Raw genomic sequence first — 25179 nt, forward strand, 5'->3', positions numbered from 1 at the left:
TAATACTCAGAATAACTTAGTTGTTCTCACTTATTCTTCAAATAATATTGCTGTTACAGTATACAATGTTCTCTTAGTTCTCCTCATTTCACTCTTCATTATTTCATGCAAGTCTTTCCACGATTTTTCTAAAATCAATCAATTCCTCATTTCTTACAGGACAGTAGTATTCCATCACAATTATATACCACAACTTGTGTAGTCATTCCACAATTGATGGGTATCCTCTCAAATTCTAGTTCTTTGCCATCACGAAGAGAGTTGCTATAAATATTTTAGAACATATAGATTCTTTTCCTTTATCCTAATCATCTTAGGAAATAGACCTATTAGTGGTATTGCTGGGTCAAAGAGTATACACAGTTTTATAATTCTTTGGACATAATTCCAGATTGCTCCCCAAAATGTTTGAATCAGTTCACAGTTCCACCGACATTAATTGTGTTCATGTCCCACTTCAGCCACATCCCCTCCAACATTTGTGGCTTCCTGTTTCTATCATTTTATCCAATGTGGTAGATATGAGATGACATCTCAAAGTTGTTTTAATTGGCATTTTTCTAATCAATAATGAGTTGGATAATTTTTTCATATGACTATATAGTTTTGATTTCATAAAAAAAATAGCCTGTTCATATCCTTTGATGATTTATCAATTAGGGAATAACCTATATTTTTATATGTTTGATTAAGTTCTTCACGTGTTTGAAATATGAGACCTTTATCTGTTTATAAAAATATTTTCCCGATTTTCTGCTTTCTTTCTAATCTTGTCTACTTTGATTTTCTTTGTTAAAATTTTTGAAAATTTAATATAAATGAAATGATCCATTTTTCATCACATAATGCTCTCTATCTCTTGTTTATTCATCAATTCTTCTCTTATCCATAAATCTAATAGGTAATAAGTTGCATGTTCTCCTAATTTTCTTGTAATATCTACCTTTATATCTAGGTCATGTATCCATTTTAACCTTACCTTGGTAAATGGTGTAAGATATTGGATTATGCTTAATTTCTGTCAGACTGTTTTCCAGTTTTCCCAACAATTTTGATCCAATAGTGAATTCCTATGTCAAAAGCTTAAATCTTCACATTTTTCAAACACAAAATTGCTATAACTATTTAATACTGTTCATTTTATGTATACTCAATTCCACTGATACAGTTTTATGTTTCTTAACAAGTACCAGAAAGTTTTGGTGATTACTGATTTATAATAGAGTTTAAGGTCTGATATTGCCAAACCTCCTTCCTTTATATTTTTTCATTAATTCCTTTTATATTCTTGATCTTTTGTTCTTCAAATGAATTTTGTTATTTTTTTCTATCTAAATAAAATATTTTTGGTTATTTATTGGGATGGCATTGAATAAGTAGATTAGTTTAAATTGTCATTTATTTTATTGGCTTTGCCCACCAATGAATAATTAATATTTCTCCAATAATTTAGATCTGATTTATTTGTACAAAAAGTTTTATTATTATGTTCACAAACAAACATTTTTAGACATTTAAAAAAATTTTAAATTCCACATTTTCTCCCTTCTTCCTTCCCTTGTTCCATCAGTAAGAAGGCAAGCAATTTGATATAGATTATACATTTGTAGTCATGCAAAATATTTCCATATTAGTCGTGTTGTAAAAGAAAATGCAGACTAAAAAAAAATTAAGAATGATAAAGAGATTAGAAAACATATGATTGATACAGAAACATAGAAAACATTTACATAATCTGATACAGATGATAATAGCAGAGCTAAGAAATCAATGCATAAAATGACTATACCAGTGTAATGGAAAGAACAACCCCCACAAATTAATAGAAAATGAATCCTATAAGAGTATAAAAAAGCAGTCATGGACCCAAAGAAGAGCAAGGAGAAGTCACTTCTCCCTACCCTTTTGCGGAGGTGGGAGGTCCATATTTGTGGAACACTGCATGCATTTTCAGACCATTGCAATCAATATTTAAATTCACAAATTTAATGCAGTAAGTGAAAACATACTTTTTAAAAGTCTGTTTCTATCACTTGATCATAACCATTGCATCAGTAGAATATTAGATTCTTACAGGCTAGGACTGTCTCATTTTTGTCACTGAATCCCCTCGGCCTAATGCAGTGCCTAGGATGTAGCTTGTACTTAACAAATACTTGTTCTTTTGAGTTAAATTCATGAAAAAATATGTTTCCTACTCATTAATTTCCTCAGGGCCCCTTTTACTTCATTGTTCCTTAGACTGTAGATAAGGGGGTTCAACATAGGGATGACTACAATGTAGAAAACAGACACCACTTTGTTCTCATCCATTGTGTAGCTGGAGTTAGGCATCATATAAATGAATGTAGTGGTTCCATAGAACAGAGAGACAGCTGTGAGGTGGGAGGTGCAAGTTGAGAAAGCTTTGGATCTTCCCTCATTGGACCTTATCTTCAGGACAGAGAAGAGGATGTATACATAAGAGATTAGGATAACTAACACTGTGATCACAATCACTAACCCAGTAGAGGCAGCAGGAAGAATTTCAGCAAGATTATCCCCAGAGTAGGAAAGCTTCAAAACTGGTGAATAATCACAGAAAAAATGATTGATCTCATTGGGTCCACAGAAGGACCGATTCAATAAGCAACCAGCAGCAATCCAAGAATTTACACAACCACCCAGGTAGGAAGTGATAAGTAACAGGGTACAGACCCTAGTAGATATTTTGGTGGAGTAGAGTAGGGGGCTACAGATGGCCACATACCTATCATAGGCCATCACAGCCAACAGAAAGCATTCAGTGGTCCCAAAGGTGGCTCCACAACACATTTGAGCCAAACAACCTTCCAGAGGCATTATGATTTTGTCCACAAGGAAGTTCTTGAGCATAATAGGTGTGACAGATGAGGAATATGCCATGTCCACAAAAGCCAAGTGGCTGAGGAAAAGATACATTGGAGTATGAAGTTGGGAGCTATTTCTGATCAATATGATTATGCTAAGGTTACCAATTAAGGTGATGGCATAGACACCCAGAAATACCACAAAAAGGATGACACAAAGGGTTGGATCATCTGTCAACCCCAAAATAATGAATTCAGTCACAGCAGTGCAGTTATTGCCAGACATCTGTCTTGGAAATAGAGCCTGTTAGATAGAAAAAAGGAGATTAAAGTAGAGCCCAGGACTAAGATTTGGATATGTCTATTGATGTACTCGGGAAAACATTTACTGACCACCTCCTACATGCTCATCCTACTCTCTAATTCACATGCTTTGCCAGTATGCACCATGGCAGTGTAATGGCAAAGCAAAGAAAAGCAAATTTGCTTCCTCCCAATTTTCCCCAGTGGACTAACAGCATACATGTGTGATCTGCCAATTTGGTCATTGTGACAATTTTTAAAGGCCGGTAAGAGTGGAGAGGATAGTTTGCTTCCACCACAGAAACTTTTCTTAAATATGTGCTGAGACTATATCCAAATGTGTAAATGCTGGTCTGCCAACTAACTACCATTTGTAATTCCTTCCAAAGAAATAGTCTGATTTGTTGTCCCGGGCCTCTCAAAGGACCACTTTCCACAACTGAAAATGTTATCCACCTCATGCTAATTGACCACGAGGAAAGCCCAGGTTTCTAAGATGACGCTTATGCTCTAAAATCAAAAAAGAGAAGGAATGGGAAATCTGGATTCTGTCTTATTGTATTTATCTCCTAGAACTTGGTGTCATTGAAAAGGGCTCTCATGAAGTGAGATATTACTAGCCTGAAGGACAATGGAAAATTTCCCATGGGAACCTCTGCTGTTTTTAGGTAAAAGTAATGCAAAGCACTTGCTCACCCTACTGTAACCATATCCTGTTTTACATATTGCTTCCTTTAACTGCAGAAACTGTGGTATAGGAAAGCAGTGGGAATTTATTGTGCCATAAGAAAGGACAAATATGACTCCTCTGGAGAAACATGGAAACACTGGTATTAACTGATGCTGAGTGAACTCAGTAGAACTAGAAGAATAATTTATGTTGTGACCAGAATAATCATGAAAGGGAAAACAACTTTGACAGACCTCAGAACTAGGACCAACATATGACAAATCATGTCCTCAAAAGATATGTGAGAAAGCATTACATACCACTTCTTGGCAGAGGTGATGAACTAGACCAATTGCATAGGCTCCCAAAGTGGGCGAGACCGACCCCTGGCAGGCCCTGGAATGATCCAGGTGGGTGGTAGTAGTTTTGGCTGCAACTGCAGAGCATTGAATGAAAATAAGTGTTAACCTAACCTAACCCCTGGGGCACACCGAGTAATTTTTTAAATGGGGCGGTAGGCCAAATAAGTTTGGGAACCTCTGATGCATTCTCAGACATGATCAATCTGTTGACTTGTGTTCTTGACTACGGGTATCTCTTACGAGGAAGGACTTCCACTGTGAGAGGTAGCTAAGTGGGTAGTGATGGACAAGGACAAAATGTTTTCAAAATGCAAAAAAAAAAAAAGGAAGCACAACTTTTTTTGTTTATGTGTTCTATTTCTTTTAAAGATGAAATTTGAAGTGTTTTCAGTTTTCGATGCTTGGTTAAGTTCCAAATAAAAGAAATTACCTTAAATATGATTTTTACTGGAATGTTTTTATTACTCCTAACTCTAAACTCATTTTTTTCATCATTTTTATTCTCTTCCAATTCCAAAAAGAAAATATATAAAATACTGAGATACTGGTCGGCTCCAAGAAGAATTAGATCATGACATTCTTTTGTGTGTCTATAGTCTAACTACTCCTTTGTGACTATAAAAAGAAAGAATGTCTCAATTAAATGAAAGTTTTTGGAGTGTGAGTCAGTTTTTCAATGCCTCTTATTTCATCCTTCCCTCTCAAGAGAAAAATTTACACCCTACTTTTCTGACAATAAAAAAGGGTACTCTCGTGGGTTCCTCTTTTTTCTTGTTCTGCAATTCAAAATGCCTCAGTATCATCCCCTATTATCTTTGCAACAAACTTTGAAAAGCAGATAGTTTTTCTTTTTTCTAGCACCAATTCCTCTATTTGTTCCATTGATCCCATCCTCCTATTTCAATTCTAAGCTTTCCCTTTCTAAAAATAAGCTTCAATCCTTAATCTTTTTATCTATCTTAATTGTTTTATCTTCTTCCCTTCTTTCTACAAATAGGCTCAGACCTGTCCAATCCTTTAAAAACTTTCATTTGTCCCTAACAGTCCTTTCAAGCTATCACATTGTATCCCTTCCCTTTACTAATTAGCCATGGGGAGTGGGGGATGGGGAGAATCTTCCCTTGTTGAATGTACTTCCTCTCTTCCTAGTCACTTCTTTTTTTAAAATTAATTCTATTTTTAATTTATGGAATAAAAGAAGCATTTCTATAACATAGCATAATTTTTAAAAATATGGTTGCACATGAAGCTGCAAATCGATTGTGTATAACTTGCTATTCTCTTTAAATATAGAATAATTATCATGTAAATTTCTTTTTTTCCTTCCTTTTTTCTTCTCTTCTCCCCTCCCCCCCATGGCTATCATTAGGCATAAATATGTATACAATATGTAAAATAATTCTATACATACTTCTATTTATCAGTTCTTTCTCTGGATGTAGAAAACATCTTCCTTCATATGCCCTTTGTAGTTAATTTGGATACTTATGATAATCAAAATGACTTATTCACTCAAAGCTGTTCTTTTTAAAAAAAAATTTTTTTTGGCTAGGCAATGGGGTTAAGAGACTTGTCCAGGGTCACATAGTCAAAGTTGTTCTTAAGACAATATTATTGTTATTGTATACAATGCTCTCTTGGTTCTGCTCACTTCAATCTTCACTACTTCGTGCAAGCCTATCCATGTTTTTCTAAGATCACTGAGCTCATCATTTCTTATAGCACAGTAGTGTTCCATCACAATCATATTTCACAACTTGTTCAGCCAGTTGACAGTCATCCCCACAGTTTCCATTTCTTTGCCACCACAAAGGGAGCTGCTATAAATATTTTAGAACATATTGGTTCTTTTCCTTTCTCCTAAATCATCTTTGGAAATAGACCTCGTAGTGGTATTGCAGGTCAAAGGGTAAGCAGTTTAATAACTCTTTGGGTGTAATTTGAGATTGCTGTCCAAAATAGTTGGATCAGTTCACAATTCCACCAACAATGAATTAGAGTCCCAATTTTTCCACATCCTCTCCAATATTTGCCACTTTTCCCTTCAATCATTTTCGCCAACTTGATAGGTATAAAATGATATCTTAAGGTTGTTTTAATTTGCATTTCCTTAATCAATAATGATTCAGAGAATTTTTACATATTACTATAAATTTGTTTTGGTTTCTTTATCTAAAAACTGCCTGTTCATCTCCTTTGACAATTTATCAATTGTGGAATGACTTGTATTCTTATAGATTTGACAAAGTTCTTTCTATATTTGAGATATGATACTTTTATCTGAGAAACTGTCTATACATCCACCCCCCCCCAATTTTCTGCTTTCCTTCTGGTCTTGGCAATATTTAGTTTATTTGAAAATAAACTTTTTTACTTTAATATAATCAAAATTATCCATATTACACCTTACTCTGCTTTCTGTCTCTTGTTTATTCATAAATTTGTTGCCTATCCATAATTCTGATAGGTAATAGGTTCCATGTTCCTCAGATTTTCTTGTAATATCTTTCTTTCTATCTAGGTCTTGCATTCATTTTGATCTTATCTTGGTAAATGGTGTAAGATATTGGTCTCTGCCCAATTTCTGCCATATTCTTTTCCATTTTTCCAACAGTTTTTACAAAACAATAATTCTTATTTCCAAATCTTAAGTCTTTACACTTCTCAAATACAAGTTTACTATATTTGCTGCTGTAAATTATATATCTATTCTGTTCCATTGATCTACCTTTCTATTTCCTAGCCAGCACCAGAAAGTTTTGATAATTACTGCCTTATAATGTAGTTTAAGATTTGGTACTACTAAACCTCTTTCCTTTACATTTTTAATTAATTTCTTTGATATTCTTGGTTTTTTGTTCTTCCAACTGAATTTTGTTATTTTTTAAAATTCAGTAAAATATTGTTTGATAATTTAATAGGGATGGCATTGAATATACAAATTAAATTAGTAAAATTGTCATTTTTATTATATTGGCCCTCTCTACCCATGAAATTAATATTTCTCCAATTATTTAAATCCGATTTTCATTGTGTAACAAGATTTTTTTAATCATTTGGTTCATATACTTCCTGGGTTTGTTTTGGTAGGTGTACTCCCAAGTATTTTATACTGCCTAGAGTTATTTTAAATGGAGTATCTCTTACTATCTCTTCTTGCAGGGTTTTGTTTGTGATATATCAAAATGTTGATGATTTGTGTGGATTTACTTTATACACTGCTACTTTGCTAAAATTATTGTTTCAACTAACTTTTCAGTTGAATCTTTGGGATTTTATAAGTATGTCATCTTATCACCTGCAAAAAAGAGATAGTTTTATTACCTCATTCCCTGTTCTGATTCCTTCTGTTTCTTTTTTTCCTCTTTTTGCTATTGCTAGGATTTCCAATACAATATTACAAAATATTGGTGACAGTGGTCATCCTTGTTCCACACCTGATCTTACTGGGATGGCTTCTAGCTTGCTGGTGGTTTTAGATAAATGTGGTTTTTTAAAATAAATTTAAGGGAAAAATCCATTTATACCTATACATTCAAGTGTTTTTGATAGAAATGAGCATTGCACTTTAGCAAAAAAAATTTCTGCATCTATTGATATAATAATGTGATTTTAAAAAACTTTTATTACTGATATAATCAATTATGTTCATAGTTTTCCCAATGTTAAACTATTCCTGCATTCCTGATGTAAATGCTGTTTGGTCATAATGTATAATCTTTGTAATATATTGTTATAATCTTTGAACTGATATTTTGTTTAAGATTTTTGCATCCATATTAATTAATGGCATTGGTCTATAATATTCTTTCTCTGTTTTTACTCTTACTGGCTTAGGTATCAATATCATATTTGTATCATAAAAGGAGTTTGGTAATATCCCATCTTTGCCTAATTTAATCCATTCTAATCTTATTTCTGATCACATCACACCAATTAAACTACAGAAAATTAACAATAATTTCTTAATTTTAAAATAATAATATTTTTGTAATCTCCATTTAAATTTCTAGAGGGTAGCGATAGTTTTAGCCTTTTATTTGTATCACTAGCACCTAGGAAAGTGGCCGAAAAACGATAGATACTTAACAAATACTTGTTGCTTAATTGATTCCTGACCTCTTTGAAACATGTGACACAGCAGACCATTCATTCTTCTTGGATATTTTCTCCTCAGGGTTTTTCAGGACACTAGCTCTCCTACTGTGTTTCTGACTGTTCCTTCTCAGCCTCCTCTGGCAGATCATGATCCAGGTACAGTCTTCTAATTATACATGTGCCCCAGCATCTGTCCTGGGTCCTCTTATCTTTTTCTATACCTTCTCAATGAGCTTATTAGCTTTCACTGCCATTAACATCTCCATTCAAATGAATCCCACACCTACATAACCACCTCTAAACTCCAAACCACATATCACCAATGGTTGGATATTTGTACCTGGGTGTCCCAAAGGCACTTCAAACTCAACAAGTCTAAAAGAGAACTCATTTCATCCCCAACCTTCAATCTAAAGCCATTTATCTCCATAATTTCTTATTTACGTGCAGGACCACACCTTCCTTCTAGGTAGCTGGTTTGCAATCCTGGAATTAATCTCTACCTTCTCTTCCCTTCCCCAACTAGTCAGTTGCCAAATCTTGCCACTTCTACGTCCACAACATATATCACATCTTCTTTTATGTCCTCTCATCTAGCTGCCACACTAACTCAGGATTACATCCCCTCTCCCTCGGATTATTGCAAAGGCCTCCTAATTAGAAGTTCAGTCTCACTTTCCTCTAAGCTATCCTCCAAAAACCTACTAAAACAATCTTCCTAAAGCACATGGTTGAAAATGTCACCTATTTACTTAAGCCTTAAATACATCCCTTATTGTCTTGAGAACAAAATAAGAGTTCTTCAGCTTGATGTTAACAGTCATGTGCAATGTGAATCCAGTCTCCCTCTTCAGATTTATTTCACTTTATTCTTACGCATATACTCCAAATTCCAGCTGAATTAGCCTAGTATCTGTTCCCCAGATTCCGAATTCTATCCCTACCTCTGTCCCTCTGCTCAGGCCATCCTCCATGCTCCAAATGGCGTACCTCATCTCTGCTTCTTAGAATCTCAAGCTTTCTTTGTGGCTCAGCTACTAGGTCACCTCTTACAGGATGTCAAGTTTCTAAAACTCCATCTTTCCTTAGCTTATCTCATATTTACTTATTTCTATAAATATTTTATCCTTTCATCTCCAATAGAATGCAAGCTCTCTGAGATTAAGGACTGTTTTGCATTTTTTCTTTCTGTCCCCATTGCCTAGGACAGGGCCCTATGCATAGTGAGCATATCAAACTATTAGTTGAAATGAAGACAATAACTCACTTTTGAAAATTTTAAGTCTCATTTTGATAACATAATAATTAGATAAACATAATACTAAAAACTGAGTATGACTACTTATATTTCATTAATTACTTTCCTCCCACAACTTTTAGAAGAAATTTATTCTCATTTTTACAGCTGAGATGACTGAGAATCACAGAGGTGCAGTCACTTACCTACAATCACAGGCAGAGACACTAAGATTCAGATATGGAATTCAAACCCAGCTCTACTGACTTTCAGGTCTAATTCTCTTCCATCCCATCAAAGAAAAAATGAAGCAGTGAAAATCCTCTTCTAAAGCCTCTATTTGAGAAGTGACAGAAATGTAATACACGAAACCCATTATCTATGTATACACAGAGATCTTTACCTAAGTTTCCTTACCTAATCATGTTCTATCTGGTATTTACTGTTTGTAGCAGTAGCAAGGGAGATTAACATTTTACTTACTAACATGCAGTAATAATGTTCCATGCATATAACTCACTTCCAAATTTTTGCCTTTTATGGCACTACAAGGGACTGGAAACATGAAGACCCAAATCAGGAATGAATATTATTCATTTGAATGGGAAGAGATAGAGAGAAATAGAGAGACAGAGACAGACAGAGATAGAGACATAGAAATACAAAGACAGAGAGAGAAAGTGAGATGCATTAAGGCCTTCTGTAAAATTGAAGTCAATACAAAGTCTGGCATGGCAAGAGGAATAAACAGGTCTTCTGAAATGAGCTGCAAATAAAATATTATACTTACGTATTTTTATAGCAAAACCAAGAACAGCAGTGGTACCTACTGATGCAAGAAGATGATAACTTTAGACTCCACGTTATTCTCTTTGCATGACCGCATCATATTTATGTTGAGTTTAGCAGCACTGAGTTATAACCCCTTGAGCATCTTAACTCCAAATGTAGCCTACATCACTGAAATGCTATTTGAAATCCACTGGGATTGAGAAAATTACAAATGCACAGGTGAGTTCTGTGAGAACTCTAAAGTCTCAGGGGCATTCGTTTATTTTCAGTTGTCTATGTTTATGCAGGACTTTCAAAAAGTGAAAAACAAGATTGGATAGCAACATAATCTAATATCTGCCATGGAAGCTCTCAAAAACTGTTCTGTGATCAAAATGTGGTAATTGTGGTTCTGATAATGTCAACTAGGTATGAAAATTGGTTCTCATCACTTTACCTTATTCATTTTGGTCAGACTATAACCCACACTGATTACACATATACACAACTGAGGTTGAAAATACCATCTATGAAATTCAGTTTAGTACAAACTGCAGATCCTGGAACAAAGATACTATTCACAATGAAGACAATCATCCATGTATTAAGGCAGTATTGTCAATCTTTCAAGGCTCCTGATAAAATTTTCGTGGAATATAAGAGCATTTATGATCTATGACAGAGATTTTTCCGAAAGACAGTTGACAAATGCTGTGAGTCAGCTAAGGCCAGAAGATAAATATTATTCACTCCATGGTCATGCAAGGGGCAAAGAGGCTCTGTAGCTTGGTTAGATGATTTGGTCTTTTCCCCTCTATTTTTGAAAAAGAATAGTTCATAAGGACTTCCTTATAGAAGATCTGCAGATATGTTAGCCTATCATATCACAGAACATGGTGGGACAAATTGGAGGTTGGGTAATCAACTGTTTCATTCCTCACATTTATATACGCATTTTGCTTTCAGTATATAAAACAGAATTTCATTTGAAATTTTTGGAGGGAGGGTCAAATTAAGGAAGAAATCAAGATGGAAGATCCAATGGGTGGGGACTCTTGAGCCAGACAAGTTATGAGTTATTAGAATATCGAAACCAGGAAGACACTAGAAAAATATAAAGGTTGGGAAGGTCAGAGAAACGTGAGTAAATGTGCAAATTTTTAGAGAAAATAAGGTGGATTCTTATGACTAGAGTTCTTTAGAGTCTTTTCTTTTTGCTCGTTTTGTTGATGCACTGTATCTGAAGCTTAGGTTGCCATTCAGTGGCTTGCTCAGATCCAAAGGTGCTATTCCACATGTTGCATCTTTTCTGTTTTATGATACTGTTTTATGAATCTGGCAATTACACTATAAGCCTTTGGATTCTTTCACTTTTTACTCTTGAACCATATTTTCCAATATATTTTTCACTCTTCTCATGTATGCTCAACTTTACATTGAAATAATTTAATTTTTAAATTACATAGCCTTATTGAGTTGTTTGTAATATTTCCATACTGCCTCATTCTTGTAAAATATTTTTTTACATTTAATTTAATTTTTCTCAATTTCATGTAAGCAAAAAATTTTAACATTATTTTAAAAATTTAATTCCATATTTTTCTCTACCTTCTTTCCTTTTCCCTGATTTGAGAAGGCAAGCAATTTGATATAGACAATACATTTGCAGTCATGCAAATTATTTTCATGTTAGCAATGTTATAAAAGAAAATGCAGACTAAAAAATCAAGAACTATAAAGAAAGTTTGAAAAGCATGTTTTAAACTGCATTCAGACTGCATAAGTTCTTTCTCTAAGGTGGATAGCATTTTTCATCATCAGTACTTCAGATTTGGCTTGGATTATTGTATTGCTGAAAATAGCTAAGTCACTCACAGTTCATCATTGTACAATATTGCTTTTACCGTGTGCAATATTCTTCTGGTTCTACTTACTTCACTTTGCATCAGTTCATGTAAGTCTTCCCAGGTTTTTCTGGAAGCATCTTGCCCCTCATTTCTTAGAGCACAATAGTATTCCATCATGATCATATGCCACAATTTGTTCTACTACTCCTCAATTGATGGTCATCCTCTCAATTTCCAATTCTTTGCCAACACCAAAAGAGCTTCTATAAACATTTTTGTATATATAGGGCCTTTTCCTTTGATTTCTTTGGGGTATAGACCTAGTAGTGTTATTGCTGGGTCAATGTCATGCGCAATTAGATAGTCTCCTGGAGTAGTTCTACATTGTTTTCCAGAATGGTTGGATCAGTTTACAACTCTACCAACAATACGCTAGTGTCTCAATTTTCCCACTTTCCCTCTAACATTTGCCATTTTTCTTTTCTGTCATATTGACCAATTTGATGCCTGTAAGCTGGTACCTCAGAGTTTTTAAATTTGCATTTCTTTAATCAATTATGATTAAGAGAATTTTTTTATATCAATATAACTTTGATTTCTCCTTCTGAAAACTGCCTGCTCATATCCTCATATCCTTGGACAATTTTTCAATTGGAGAATGACTCATATTCTTATAAATTTGACTAAGTTCTCTATATGTTTGAAAAATGAGGCCTTTATCAGAGATACTCACTGTAAAATATCCCCCCCCCAGTTTTCTATTTTTCTTCTAATATTGGCTGCATTTGGGGGGGGGTTATGCAAAATATTTTAATTTGTTGTGATCAAAACGATCCATTTTATGTCCCATAATGCTCTCTATCTCTTGTTTATTCACAAATTCTTCCTTTATCCATAAATCTGACAGGTCAATTATTACATGCTCCCCTAATCTGCTTATAATGTCACCTCTTATGTCTAAACAATGTACCCACTTTGATCTTATCTTGGTATACAATGTGAAACAAAGTTCTATATCAAGTTTCTGCCAAACTGCTTTCTAGTTTTCCCAGTAAACCAAAAGCACATGGCCCATCCTTTTGAACTTGAGAAAGTCAAGAGAGTGAATCATATGGAGGTCCAGGAGTGCACTAATGAGTCTCACATCCAGATTCTGAGGTCTGATCTTCAGGACCCAGCCTAACATTAATTGAGACTCAGTATCATCCAGTTGCTATGTCATATTTGCATGTGAACATGGTGGGAGGGGGACTCTACACAGAAACTGTGGTCATTATAAGTCCACTCTCCTCAGGGACCAAGGTGGTATAGAGGAGAGTCTACTTGTCCTCTAGGGATTGGGGAGTGGGGAATATCTTCCAAGAAAACACCCTTTTGTAAAATCTCATTGATATTAATTGGACAAATGGAACTAGAGAAGTAATTATTGTCAACCAACAGTAGAGGAACACATTGCAGTGGAGGCTTAAGTCCAGAGAGTTAGATAAAAACATCCTCATAATCACTCAGTGGTACCTTAGAACACTGAGGGGAAGTAATACTGGCATAGCTTTGAAACAATAAGGCCAGACCATGCCTATGTATAAATGTTAACTGAGCTAGTATTTCTCTAAAGGTAACTGGATTCTTGTCCAGTTGTCAAGAGGTGGACAAAATTCTAGAATAGTTGCATCATATCATGCATTTTTTTTTTTTGCCACTAATCAAACCAGAATACAAAATAGTGTTACAACTAAATGGGAAGATGGTTATGAAGTTGTTTTTGGAGAGGCAAAGAAGGGAATTGGTGGCACAACTATTATCTTATGCCCAAAGGTAATAAGAGGGGTAGCTAGGTGGTGCGGTGGATAGAGCACCAGCCCTGGAGTCAGGAGGATCTGAGTTCAAATCTGCCTTAGATGCATAACACTCACTAGCTGTGTGACTCTGGGCAAGTCACTTAGCCCCAATTGCCTCACCAAAAAACAAAAGTAATAAGAAACATTTCATGAGACATTTTTCATTGTATAGCTCAGAGTTTATTAAAATAATTTGCAAAGAGACCACGATGAAAATAATTGTAGCTTATGTGTCAACATCTTTCACAAAGAAATAATTAGGCTTTCTATATATTATCAACAAAGTCTAGCAAGAAAAGATAGGAGGAGAAATTCCATTTAAAATAACTGCAAAAATCCCAAAACACTTGGGATTCTACCCTGGAACTATATGAACACAATTACAAAGCACTTTTTACACAAATTAAGTGAGAGCCAAACAATTGGAGAAATATTAATTGCTCATGGGTAGGCCAAGCCAATATAGTAAAAGTGACAATTCTGCCTAAATTAATTTACTTATTCAGTGTCATACCAATCAAACTACCAAAACTTATTTTGTAGAGCTAGAAAATATAATAACAAAATTCACCTAGAAGAGCAAATGATCAAGAATATCAAGGCCTCACTGGACCAGATCTCAGGTTGTATTTAAAAGCAGTAATCATCAATAGTCTGGTGCTGGCTGAAAAATAGAGTGATGGATCAGTGGAACGGATTAAGTACACAAGACGTGGTAGTAAATGACCATAGTATTCTAGGGTTTGACACACCCAAAGATCTACAATTTTGAGACTAGAGCTCAGGGCACTATGTTTAGTCCTGCCCTCATTTTTGGAAAACATTGAAAATCTGGAGAGCATCTAGAGGAGGATAACCAAGTTGGTCATCAACCAACAAGGATTTTAAAAGCTCTATGCTGTAACTTGTAATACAAAAAAAAAAAGCAACAAATAGTTCCAGCCTTCTAGAAGCTCATATCCTATTGGAAGAGATACCGTGCAAATAACCACCTGCACACAAATTATAGACAGATTAGATGAACAGTAATCTTAGAGAGGAAGCTACTATTAGCTAGAAAGGAAACACTTCTTGCAGAACATGGGATTTGATCTGTCTTTTGAAAAAAGCTTGGGAAACTAAGTGGCAGTGGTGGAGGTGCAAAGCATTTTAGGCACATGAGACAGCCAGTGCAAAGATGCAGAATATGAAGTGTCATGTTTGGGGACGGGCAAATATTTCAGTGTAGCTGGATTGTACAATGCATGGATGGGAGGAAAGTGTAGAATGGAAAAGAGGAAAGAGGCCAGGTGTGAAGATTTTTATTTTCTTTTAAATGATTCTTTACTGATATCTTTTGTTTTAACATGACTTAAATTTCTTCTAGTATCTCTCCCTCCTTACTCCTTGCAAAGAGCTATCCCAAAGAAAAAACAAAACATTTCTTTAGGTATATTATGCCACAAAGGTGGTCATTGATAAAAGGAAAGTCACCACATAGTCCAAAATATTTATAGCACCACTTTCATGGCAGCAAATAACTGGAAACAAAGGATAAGTCCAGTAATTGAGGAAAGGCTAAACAAATTGTGGCACGTGAACATAAGGGAATATTACATTAATACAGAAACATAGAAAATATTTACATGATCTGCTACAGAGTGATCATTAGCATAACTAGGAAAACAATACACATAATGAGTTTTATTGTTGTTCAGTCATATCTGACACCTTGTGACCCCATTTGAGGTTTTCTTGGCAAAGATACTGGAGCGGTTTGCTATTTCTCTCTCCAGCTAATTTGTCAGGTGATGAAACTGAGGCAAATGGGGTTAAATGACTTGTCCAGGAGTTACACAGCTAGTAAATGTCTGAGACCAGATTTGAACTCAGGATTATGAGTCTTTCTGATTCCAAGGCAGGCACTCTACTCACTGCACCACCTAGCTGGCCACACAATGAATATAACAATGTAAATGCAAAGAACAAACTCTCCACATAAATAGAAAAGGAGTCTTATAAGAGTCCTAAAACCAATCACAGACCCAAGGAAGAGCTATGAGAAGACATCTCTCCCTATTCCTCAAATAGGTGGGAGGTCCATGTTTGTGAAACACTGCATGTATTTTCATACCTTTATAATAACATTGACAAGTTTAACTTATCAAAATGAAAATATTTTTGTCTTTGTTGTTAAGTCATTTCAATTGTGTACAACTCTTTCTGACCCCATTTGGGATTTTCTTGGCAAGATACTGGAAAGGTTTGCCATTTCCTTCTCTAGCTCATTTTACAAATGAGTAGACTGAGGAAAAGGGTTAAAGTACTTGCCTTTCCTAAGCCTATTTATTGGTATTGCTTAATCAAAAACATTATACCAGTAGAACATTAGGTCCTGCAAGTAAATGTTTCATTTTCATCCTTGCATACCCAAAACTGAACATAGTGCCTGAGATGAATATGTACTTTATAAATACTTGTTATATTGAGTTGAATTCATGAAAAGAGGTGTTTCCTACTCATCAGTTTTCTCAGTGCCCCTTTTACTTCATTATTCCTTAGACTGTAGATCAAGGGGTTCAGCATAGGGATCATTACAGTGTAGAAAACAGACACCACTTTATTCTCATCTGTTGAGTAGTTGGACTTAGGCAACACATAAATGAATGTAATGGTGCCATAGGACAGAGTAACTGCTGTGAGGTGGGAGGTGCAAGTTGAGAAAGCTTTGGATCTTCCCTCAGTGGACCTTATCTTCAGGACAGAGAAGAGGATGTATGCATAAGAGATTAGGATAATTAACGCTGTGATCATAATTACTGACCCAGCAGAGGCAGAAGGAAAAATTTCAGCAAGATCATCTTGGGAGTAGGAAAGCTTCAAAAGTGGTGAATAATCACAGAAAAAGTGGTTGATCTCATTGGGTCCACAGAAAGACCGATTCAATAAGAAACTAGTGAAAATCCAAGCATTCACACAACCACCCACATAAGATATGATGAGTAACAAAATGCAGACCTTAGTGGACATGTTGGTGGAGTAGAGTAGGGGGCTGCAGATGGCCACATAGCGATCATAGGCCATCACAGCTAGCAGGAAGCACTCAGTGGTCCCAAAGGTGGCCGTAGAACACATTTGGGCCACACAGCCGCCCAAAGGGATTGCGTTCTTATCTTCAAGGAAGTTGATGAGCATGAGAGGTGTGACAGATGAGGAATATCCAATATCTACAAAAGCCAAATGGCTGAGGAAAAGGTACATTGGAGTGTGAAGTTGAGAGGTATTTCTGACCAATATGATTATGCTAAGGTTACCAACTAAGGTGACAGCATAGACACCCAGAAATATCACAAAGAGGATGACACAAAGAGTTGGATCATCTGTTAGCCCCAAAATAATGAATTCAGTCACAGTTGAGCAGTTATTGTCAGACATATCTTGGAAAGAATGCCTGTTAGAAGAAAAAGTAATTAAAATGGAATACAGGATTAAGCTTTGGATATGTCTATTGATGTATTCAGGAAACATTCACTGGCTACCTTCTACATGCCACTTCTACTGCCTTACTCCACTACTTTGCTCTAACGCGCCATGGTAGGGTGTCCATAAGCAAAGCAAAGATGAATAAATTTGTTTTCTCCAATTTTTCCCCATGAATCTACAATACTCTATGATTCACCTATTTTGCCATTTTGAAAGTGTAAAAAAGCTCATTAGAGTATAGAGGATGGTTGAATTCCCAACATAGGAACCTTTCTTAATTATATACAGAGACCATATCCAAATATGTAAAGGCTGTTCTGCCAGCTAACCACCATTGTTAATCTTTTCCAAAGAAATAGTCTGTTTTGCTATCCCTCACCTCTCACAGAACAATTTTCCATACTGAAAGATGTTATCCACCTCATGCTAATTGACTATGAGAAAAGTCTTGGTTTCCAAGATGATCCTTGTGCTCTAAAATCACAAAAGAGAAGGAATGGGGAATCTGGATTCTATGTCTTCTCATTCTATTTTGCTTTTAGAATTTTGTATTACTATAAAGGGATAACAATAGGCTAGATATTCCCAGACTGAAGGACTATGGGAAATTTCCCCTGGGAACCTCTGCTCTTTCTAGATAAAATAATAGAAAGCACTTGCTTACCCTGCTGTAACTATATGTTGCTTACACATTGCTTCTTTCAATTGCAGAATAGCTGAGCAAATTGTGGTATAGGAATTTAGTAAAAAATTATTGTGCCATAAGAAGTGATGAATATGACTATTTTAGAGTAGTATAAGGAAACACTTTTATTAACTGATGCAGAGTGAACTCAGTAGAACTAGAAGAAAAATGTATGTGATGATCACAAAATCATGAGAGGGGAAACAACTTTGAAAGACCTTAGAACTTGGATGAAAAGTGATGAATCATATCTTCAAAAGGTTGATGTGGAAATATTAACTACCACTTCTTGGCAGAGAGTTACAGAATAAGACATGCATTCTCAGACATGGCTGATCTGTTGATTTGTATGCCTTAACTATATACATATCTTTCACAAGGGAAGGCCTCCACTGTGAGTGGGGAAAAGTGGCTCAGTGGGTAGTGCTAGACATGGGGAAAGGCAAAGAGCAACAACAAAACATTTTCAAAATGCACAAAAGACAACGGGGAAGTACAACTTTATATGCATATACATTAGATTTCTTTTACTGGCCAAGCTATCTTGAAATGTTTGCACTTGTTAATGCTTTATAAGTTCCTAATTAATCATCTTACATATTAATTTTTCTGGGATGTTTTTATTACTTTAAACTCCTTTTTCTTCTCTTCTAAGTCCAGTAAGAAAGAATATAAAATATTGAGATAGTGTTCAGCTCAGGAAGAAGCTGACCACAATATCCCTTTTGGGGTCTAGGGTCCAGCTTTTTCTTTGTGAACACATGAAAAAAGGAGGTCTTAATTCAACAAAAATTCGTAGAGTGTTGAGTCAATTTTCCAACACCACCTAATTCACCCATTCCTCTCAAGAGAGGATTTTGCATCCTACTTTTCTGACAAAAGAAAGGCTGTCCCTGTGGGCTACCTTTTCTTTCTTTCTTTCTTTCTTTCTTTCTTTCTTTCTTTCTTTCTTTCTTTCTTTCTTTTTTTGCAGTTCAAACTTTTCAATATCATCCCCTATTATCTTTGCAAAAATCTCTGAAAAAAGAGATAATCCTTTTCTCCAAGGCCAACCCTCTACTTGTTCCATTGATCCCATCCCTCCTATTTCAACTCTAAACTTTCCCCATTAAAAACTCTCCTTTAATTTTTAATATTTTTTAATGTGCTTCTTTCTTTCTTCTTAAAAATGGTCACAGATCTGTCAAATCCTTTAAAAACATTCATTTGGCCCTGGCATCCTCTCAAGTTATCATACTTTATATCTCACGTTTCTCAATCAGCTCTCAGGGAGGGAGGTGGGAGGGAGATCTACCCTTATTAAGTCCACTTTCTCTCCTGTACTTACTTGGTAACCCATTCTAATCTGGTTTCTGATCCCATCAGTCTATTGGAAGTACTCTCTAAGAAGTTGTGAATAATTTCTTAATTTATAAATCCTGATGTTTTATCTTCATTTAAATTCCTAGAGAGTAGGGATTGTTTCAGACTTCGTATTTGTATAATTTTTTTTTATTATTTAGTCATTTTGTCTTGTCCAACTCTTTGTGACCCCTTTTGGGCTCTTCTTAACAAAGATACTAAAGTGTTTTGCCATTTCTTATCCAGTTCATTTTATAGAGGAGGAACTAAGGCAGTGTTAAGTGACTTGCCCAGCATCACACTAGTAAGTCAGATACCAGATTTGAACTTGGAAAGATGAGTCTTCCTGACTCCAGGCCAAGCACTCTATCCACTTTGTCACCTAGCTGCTCTATTTGCATTATTAGCAACTAGGAAAGTGCCTGAAGAATAGTAGGTGCTTAACAAATAATGTTGATTGATTGATTCTTGGTCTCCACCAAGCACATTACAATGTGGACCACCTACTCTCCATGATTATTTTCTTCTTATGAGTTCTCATGACACTCATTCTACTGGTACTAGTACTGCCCTCCTTTGGCAGATTTTGATCCCTGCACTGTCTCCTAGTTATACATGTGACTCCTGGATCTCCCCAGGTCCTTTTTCTATACCTTCTATATCTTCTTAAAGAGCTCATTAGCTTCCACAAATCCCATTAACACCTCCATTTAGATGACCATCAAATCTACCTATCCATCCATCCATCCATCTATCTATCTATCTATCTATCTATCTATCTATCTATCTATCTATCCATCTCTAAACTCCAATCCACACATTAGCAATATTTGGACATTTGCATCTAGATGTCCCACAGGCATTTCAAACTCTGCAAGTGCAAAAGAGAACTCATCTTATTCTTAACCTTCAATTTTAACATCATTTATCTCCATAATTTCTTATTTCTGTTCAGTGCCCCACCATCCTTCTAGGTACTCTGGAATCAGTCTCTACTTTTCTCTCCATTTTCCTTATCCCAACCAGAAAATTGTCAAATCTTGCCACTTCTTTATCATATATCTATATATCCATATGCACACACACATATATTGTGTATATGTGTGTGTATACAGACATATATACATATACATATATATACATATATATATATATATATATAGAGAGAGAGAGAGAGAGAGAGAGTGTATACACACACACATACACAGCTTACGTTTCCTCTTATGTCCACTCATAAAGCCACCCCCCTTACTTAGGTTTATACCTCTTCTCTCTTTAACTATTGCAAAAGTCTCTTAATTAGAAGTCCAGCCTCTCCTTCCTCTAAACTATCCTCTAAAAACCTACAAAAATTATCTTCCTAAAGCAAATGAGTGACCATGTCACTCGCTTAATATAGCTTAGAACAGATCTCTTACTGCCTTAAGAACAAAATAACAATTCCTCAGGTTGGTATTTAGACTCATGCACAATCTGAATCCGGTCTCCGTCTTCAGATTTATTTCACTTTACTCTCATGCATGTAGTCTATATTGTAACCTAACTGGACTATTTTCTTTTCCCAAGACTCAGAATTCAACTCCCACCTCTGTTCCTCTGCACAGGCCATCCTCCACCCTTGAAATGAACTACTTCATCTCTGCTTCTTAGAATCTAAAGCTTCTTTTGTTTCTCAACTAGTGGGTCACTACCTACAGGAAGCCTAGTTTCCAAAAGTCTATCCTCTTTGACCTATCTTGTATTTACTTGCCTGTGTAACTATTTTATCCCTTCCTCTTCACTAGAATGTAAGCTCCCTGAGATTAAGAACTGTATTGCACTTTTTTCTTTGCATCCTCAGTACCTAGGACAAATCCTTGTGCATAGTGGACACAGAAAAATATTAGTTGAATGGAAGACAGCAACTTATTTTTGAAAACCTCAAGTCTCATTTTTATTGATAATATCACAATATTTTGATACCAAGAATTCTAATAACTCAATACTACAATTTAAATTTCTTAAATTATTTTTCTCCCATAATTTTTAAGGGAAAATATTGTTATTCTCATTTTACAGCTGAGGTAATTGAGGATCACAGAGCTGCAGTGACTTACCTACAATCACAGGAAGAGACAGCCAGACTCAGATGTGGGATTCAAATCCAGCTCTTCTGACTTCAAGTCCAATTCTTTTTCCACCACATTAAACAACAAATATATCAGTAGAATTCTTCCCCCTAAATCCTCAATCCAAAAAGTGGGAGAAAAGTATACATGAAATAAATGCATCCATGTATACACAGAGATCTTTACCTAAGGTATCTTTACCTAACCATGTTCTATCAGGTACTTACTATTTGTAGTGAGGTTTCAAGATATGTGATATGACCTGTGGTCAATCAGAATTTACTTACTACCATGCTATAATAATTCCCCATGTATATAGTTTACTTCCAAATCTTTGCCTTTATATAGCACTATAAGGAACCAGAAATCTGATGACCCAAATTACAAATGGATCTAAGAAAGAGAGAGAGAGAAATGCATTAAAGCCTCATATAAAACTGAAAACAAGAGGAATGGACAGGGCTCCCTAAATGAGATACAAATCAAAAATCAGATCTTAGTATTTTTATAACAAAACAAAGAACAGCAGTGGTATCTACTAATGCCAGACGAAGATAACTAGAAGAAGATAATAGCATTTGGGATATAAGCCCTTGAGAACCCTAACACCAAATGTAACCTACATCATTAAAATGCCAGGTGTGAACCACTGGGATTGAGTAAATTACAAACACATAGAAGAAGTTTCTAAGTTCTGAAAATTCTCACAGGCTTTCATTTATTTTTTCTTTGTGTATGTTGATACAAGAGTTTTTAAAGTGCAAAACAAGATTGGATAGCAATGTAGCCAAACTAGTATGATCTGCCATGGGATTTCTAAAAAAAATTGTTGTAGGATCAATATGTGGAGATTGTGATTATCACAGTGTTTACTGAATATGAAAACTGGTCCTCATCACCTCAGCAGATCCATTTTGGTCATTCCATAACACATACAGATTACACATTTACAAAACTGAGGTTGAAAAGACCATCTATGAAATTCAATTTAATATTAATTGCAGATCCTGGAACAGAGGTACTATTCACAGTGAGGACAATCATTCGTATATGAAGGCAGTATTAACAATCTTTTTAAGGTTCCTGATAAAATTTCCCTGGCATACAAGAGCATTTATGATAAGTGACACAGAGATTTTCTATAGGATAGTTGCCAGATGCTGTGAGTCAACTGAGGCTCAGGAGCTAAGGATCATTCACTCTAGTCAGGAAAGAAGACAAGAGATTCTTGAGTTTGGTGAGATGATTTGCTCTTGTGTGTTGGAAGCAGAGCAGCATGAAAGGACTTCCTTAAAAAAGACCTGCAATGTATTAACCCATTATGTCATAGAACACCATAGGACAAGTTGGAGCCTGGGTAACCAACTACTTTATACCTCAACAATATATTTTTAGTTTGTTTTCAGTATATTAAATAGAATTTCCCTTGAATTAATTTTTGGAGGGAAGGTCAAGTCAAGGAGGATATCAACATGGAGGATCCGATAGGTGGGGACTCAAGCCAGGCAAATTGGGACTTATTGGAACGTCTAAAGCCATAGACAGGAACCAAGGAAGACACTAAAGAAATATAAAGATTGGGAAGATGGGGATACGATCTGCACATTTTCAGAAAAATAAGGTGGATTCTCAGGGCTGGAGCTCTCCAGGGGCTTTTATACATGTTCAATTGAATGATGTTGTGCATCTGAAGCTTAGTTTGCCATCTAGTGGCTTCCAAAGGCACTACTCCCGGTGTAGCCTCTTAGCTATTATATGAAAGCTTTCTATGAACCAGACCGCCAGACCACATGTGGCCTCGAGGCCACAGGTTTCCCACCCCTGAATCAGACAATTATATCACCAGTCCTTGTACTCTTTCTTTGCTTCCTCTTGAACCATATTTCCCAAAACATTTTTCACTCTTCTCCACTATTCTCAATGAAATAATCTAATTTTAAATGAGATGGTCTTATGGAGTCATATGTAATAGTTCTCTACTGTTTCATTCTTTAAAAGATGTTGACACATAAGCTACAATCATTTTTATGATGGTCTTTTTGCAAATTATTTTAACAAGTTCTGCAATAACAGGAAAAAAAGTCTCATGAAATGTTTCTCATTATCTTTGGGTAAAGGTAATAGCAGTTCCACCAATTTACTTCTTATCCCTCCCAAAAAAATTTCAGAATCATCTTCCATTTCACTATAACTTCCTCTTGTATTCTGGTTTGATTCATAGCAGAAATACATGATATGATTTGTTGATCACTGGACAAGCATCCCATTTCATTTAGAGTAATAATAGTTGAGATAATATTTACATATGGGCATAGTCCGGCTTTACTGTTTTACAACTGTGCCAGCTAAATCTTCCCCTCAGTTTTCTAAGGTACCACTGGGTGGTTATGGGGATGTTTTATCTAATTTTATGTGCTGAAGCTCCCGTTGCAATGTGTTTCTCTACTCTTAGCTTGCAGTGATTACTGCCCTAGTTCCATTTGTCCAAATATTATCAATGAGGTCTTACACAGGGATGTTTACTGAGAAGATATAACAAGTACAGAAGTACCAATATTCCCCTCTCTCCAATCCCTAGAGGAGGAACACACTCTCCTCTAAAGTACCTCGGGCCCTGGGGAGAGTGGGCTCAGACTTACTACAGTTTCTGCATAGCATTCCTCCCTACCAAGTTCACATCCAAATATGGCATAGCAACTGATCAGTCTGAGACTTAGCTAATGCCAGACTGTATCCTGAAGGTGCCTTCTCAAAACCTAGATGCTGAACTCACTCCTTCATTCCTGGATTTCCACATGGTTTACTCAATTGACCCTTCCCCTTCCCCTGGAAAAATTTTGTGAGAAGCAAGTTGTGCACAGATGAGAGGGTGGGCTTGGCCACAAGAATTTCAAGAGGGACTGGAGCAGGTATGATGGTAACATTTGAACAGCAACTACAGTTCCATTCATTTTGACAGGGATAGCAGCCTGAGAATCTAGTCTGGTAAAACTAATCATTGTTACCTTTCCACTCAGCACAGATGATATCACTGATTTGCTAGTTCTTCGGCTCTCTCTCCCTAGCTAGGAATGCTTGTGTTTACTCAGAAGTTTTCTTGTTCTTTCCAATTTCTTTACATTTTTCTTCAATTAGCATTGCAATACAGCATCAGCTAAAAGTAAGGTTGATCACAGAAATTTCTGGTTCATGTGTGTTTTGTTATTGGAAATGGGATGCAAGAGAGAGGGGCAGTGGCAGGTTACCCAGAAAAAATGGCAGAGAAAATATTCTGTTGAAAAGTGTCAGACTCTTCATACCTCAGAACTCTAGATTAATAAAGAAGATCACATTGATTTTTACTCCATAATTTCCCAACCTGGGGTAAAAGCATGAATCTAATTGTTGCCCTTAGGCAAAAGGTGAGCCCAACAACAATTTCTGTCTGGTGAAATAACCAACCAGCTTACACAATAGGGCACATTGCCTTCCCCTTTCTGCCCATGCTCAGAAAGAACCCCAGCCTCCAAGGGTGGAGCCAAGGGTGAGGACAAAAGGGAAAGTCTTATTCGGTGGTAGGAGGAGGGGTGTACCTGGAAAAGACTCAGTGTCCACATTAGAAAGGCGAGGAACAGACAGGAATAGATTAA

The 25179-nt window shown here is 35.8% G+C and overlaps 2 protein-coding genes across 2 annotated transcripts; both read right to left on the reverse strand.

Annotated features, from left to right (window-relative positions):
- Nucleotides 1-2175: 2175 nt before the first annotated feature.
- Nucleotides 2176-3114, reverse strand: LOC110221076 (olfactory receptor 5p57-like). The gene has a single exon (XM_021005465.2). It carries the CDS (start codon nucleotides 3112-3114, stop codon nucleotides 2176-2178), a length of 939 nt encoding a protein of 312 aa, XP_020861124.1.
- A 13315-nt stretch (nucleotides 3115-16429) lies between these two features.
- Nucleotides 16430-17374, reverse strand: LOC110221078 (olfactory receptor 5P80-like). The gene has a single exon (XM_021005466.1). It carries the CDS (start codon nucleotides 17366-17368, stop codon nucleotides 16430-16432), a length of 939 nt encoding a protein of 312 aa, XP_020861125.1. The 5' UTR covers nucleotides 17369-17374.
- Nucleotides 17375-25179: the final 7805 nt, after the last annotated feature.

Source organism: Phascolarctos cinereus, unplaced genomic scaffold (genome assembly GCF_003287225.1).
Source record: "Phascolarctos cinereus isolate Bilbo 61053 unplaced genomic scaffold, phaCin_HiC Scaffold_9;HRSCAF=440, whole genome shotgun sequence".
In the NCBI taxonomy this organism is placed as follows: Eukaryota; Metazoa; Chordata; class Mammalia; order Diprotodontia; family Phascolarctidae; genus Phascolarctos; species Phascolarctos cinereus.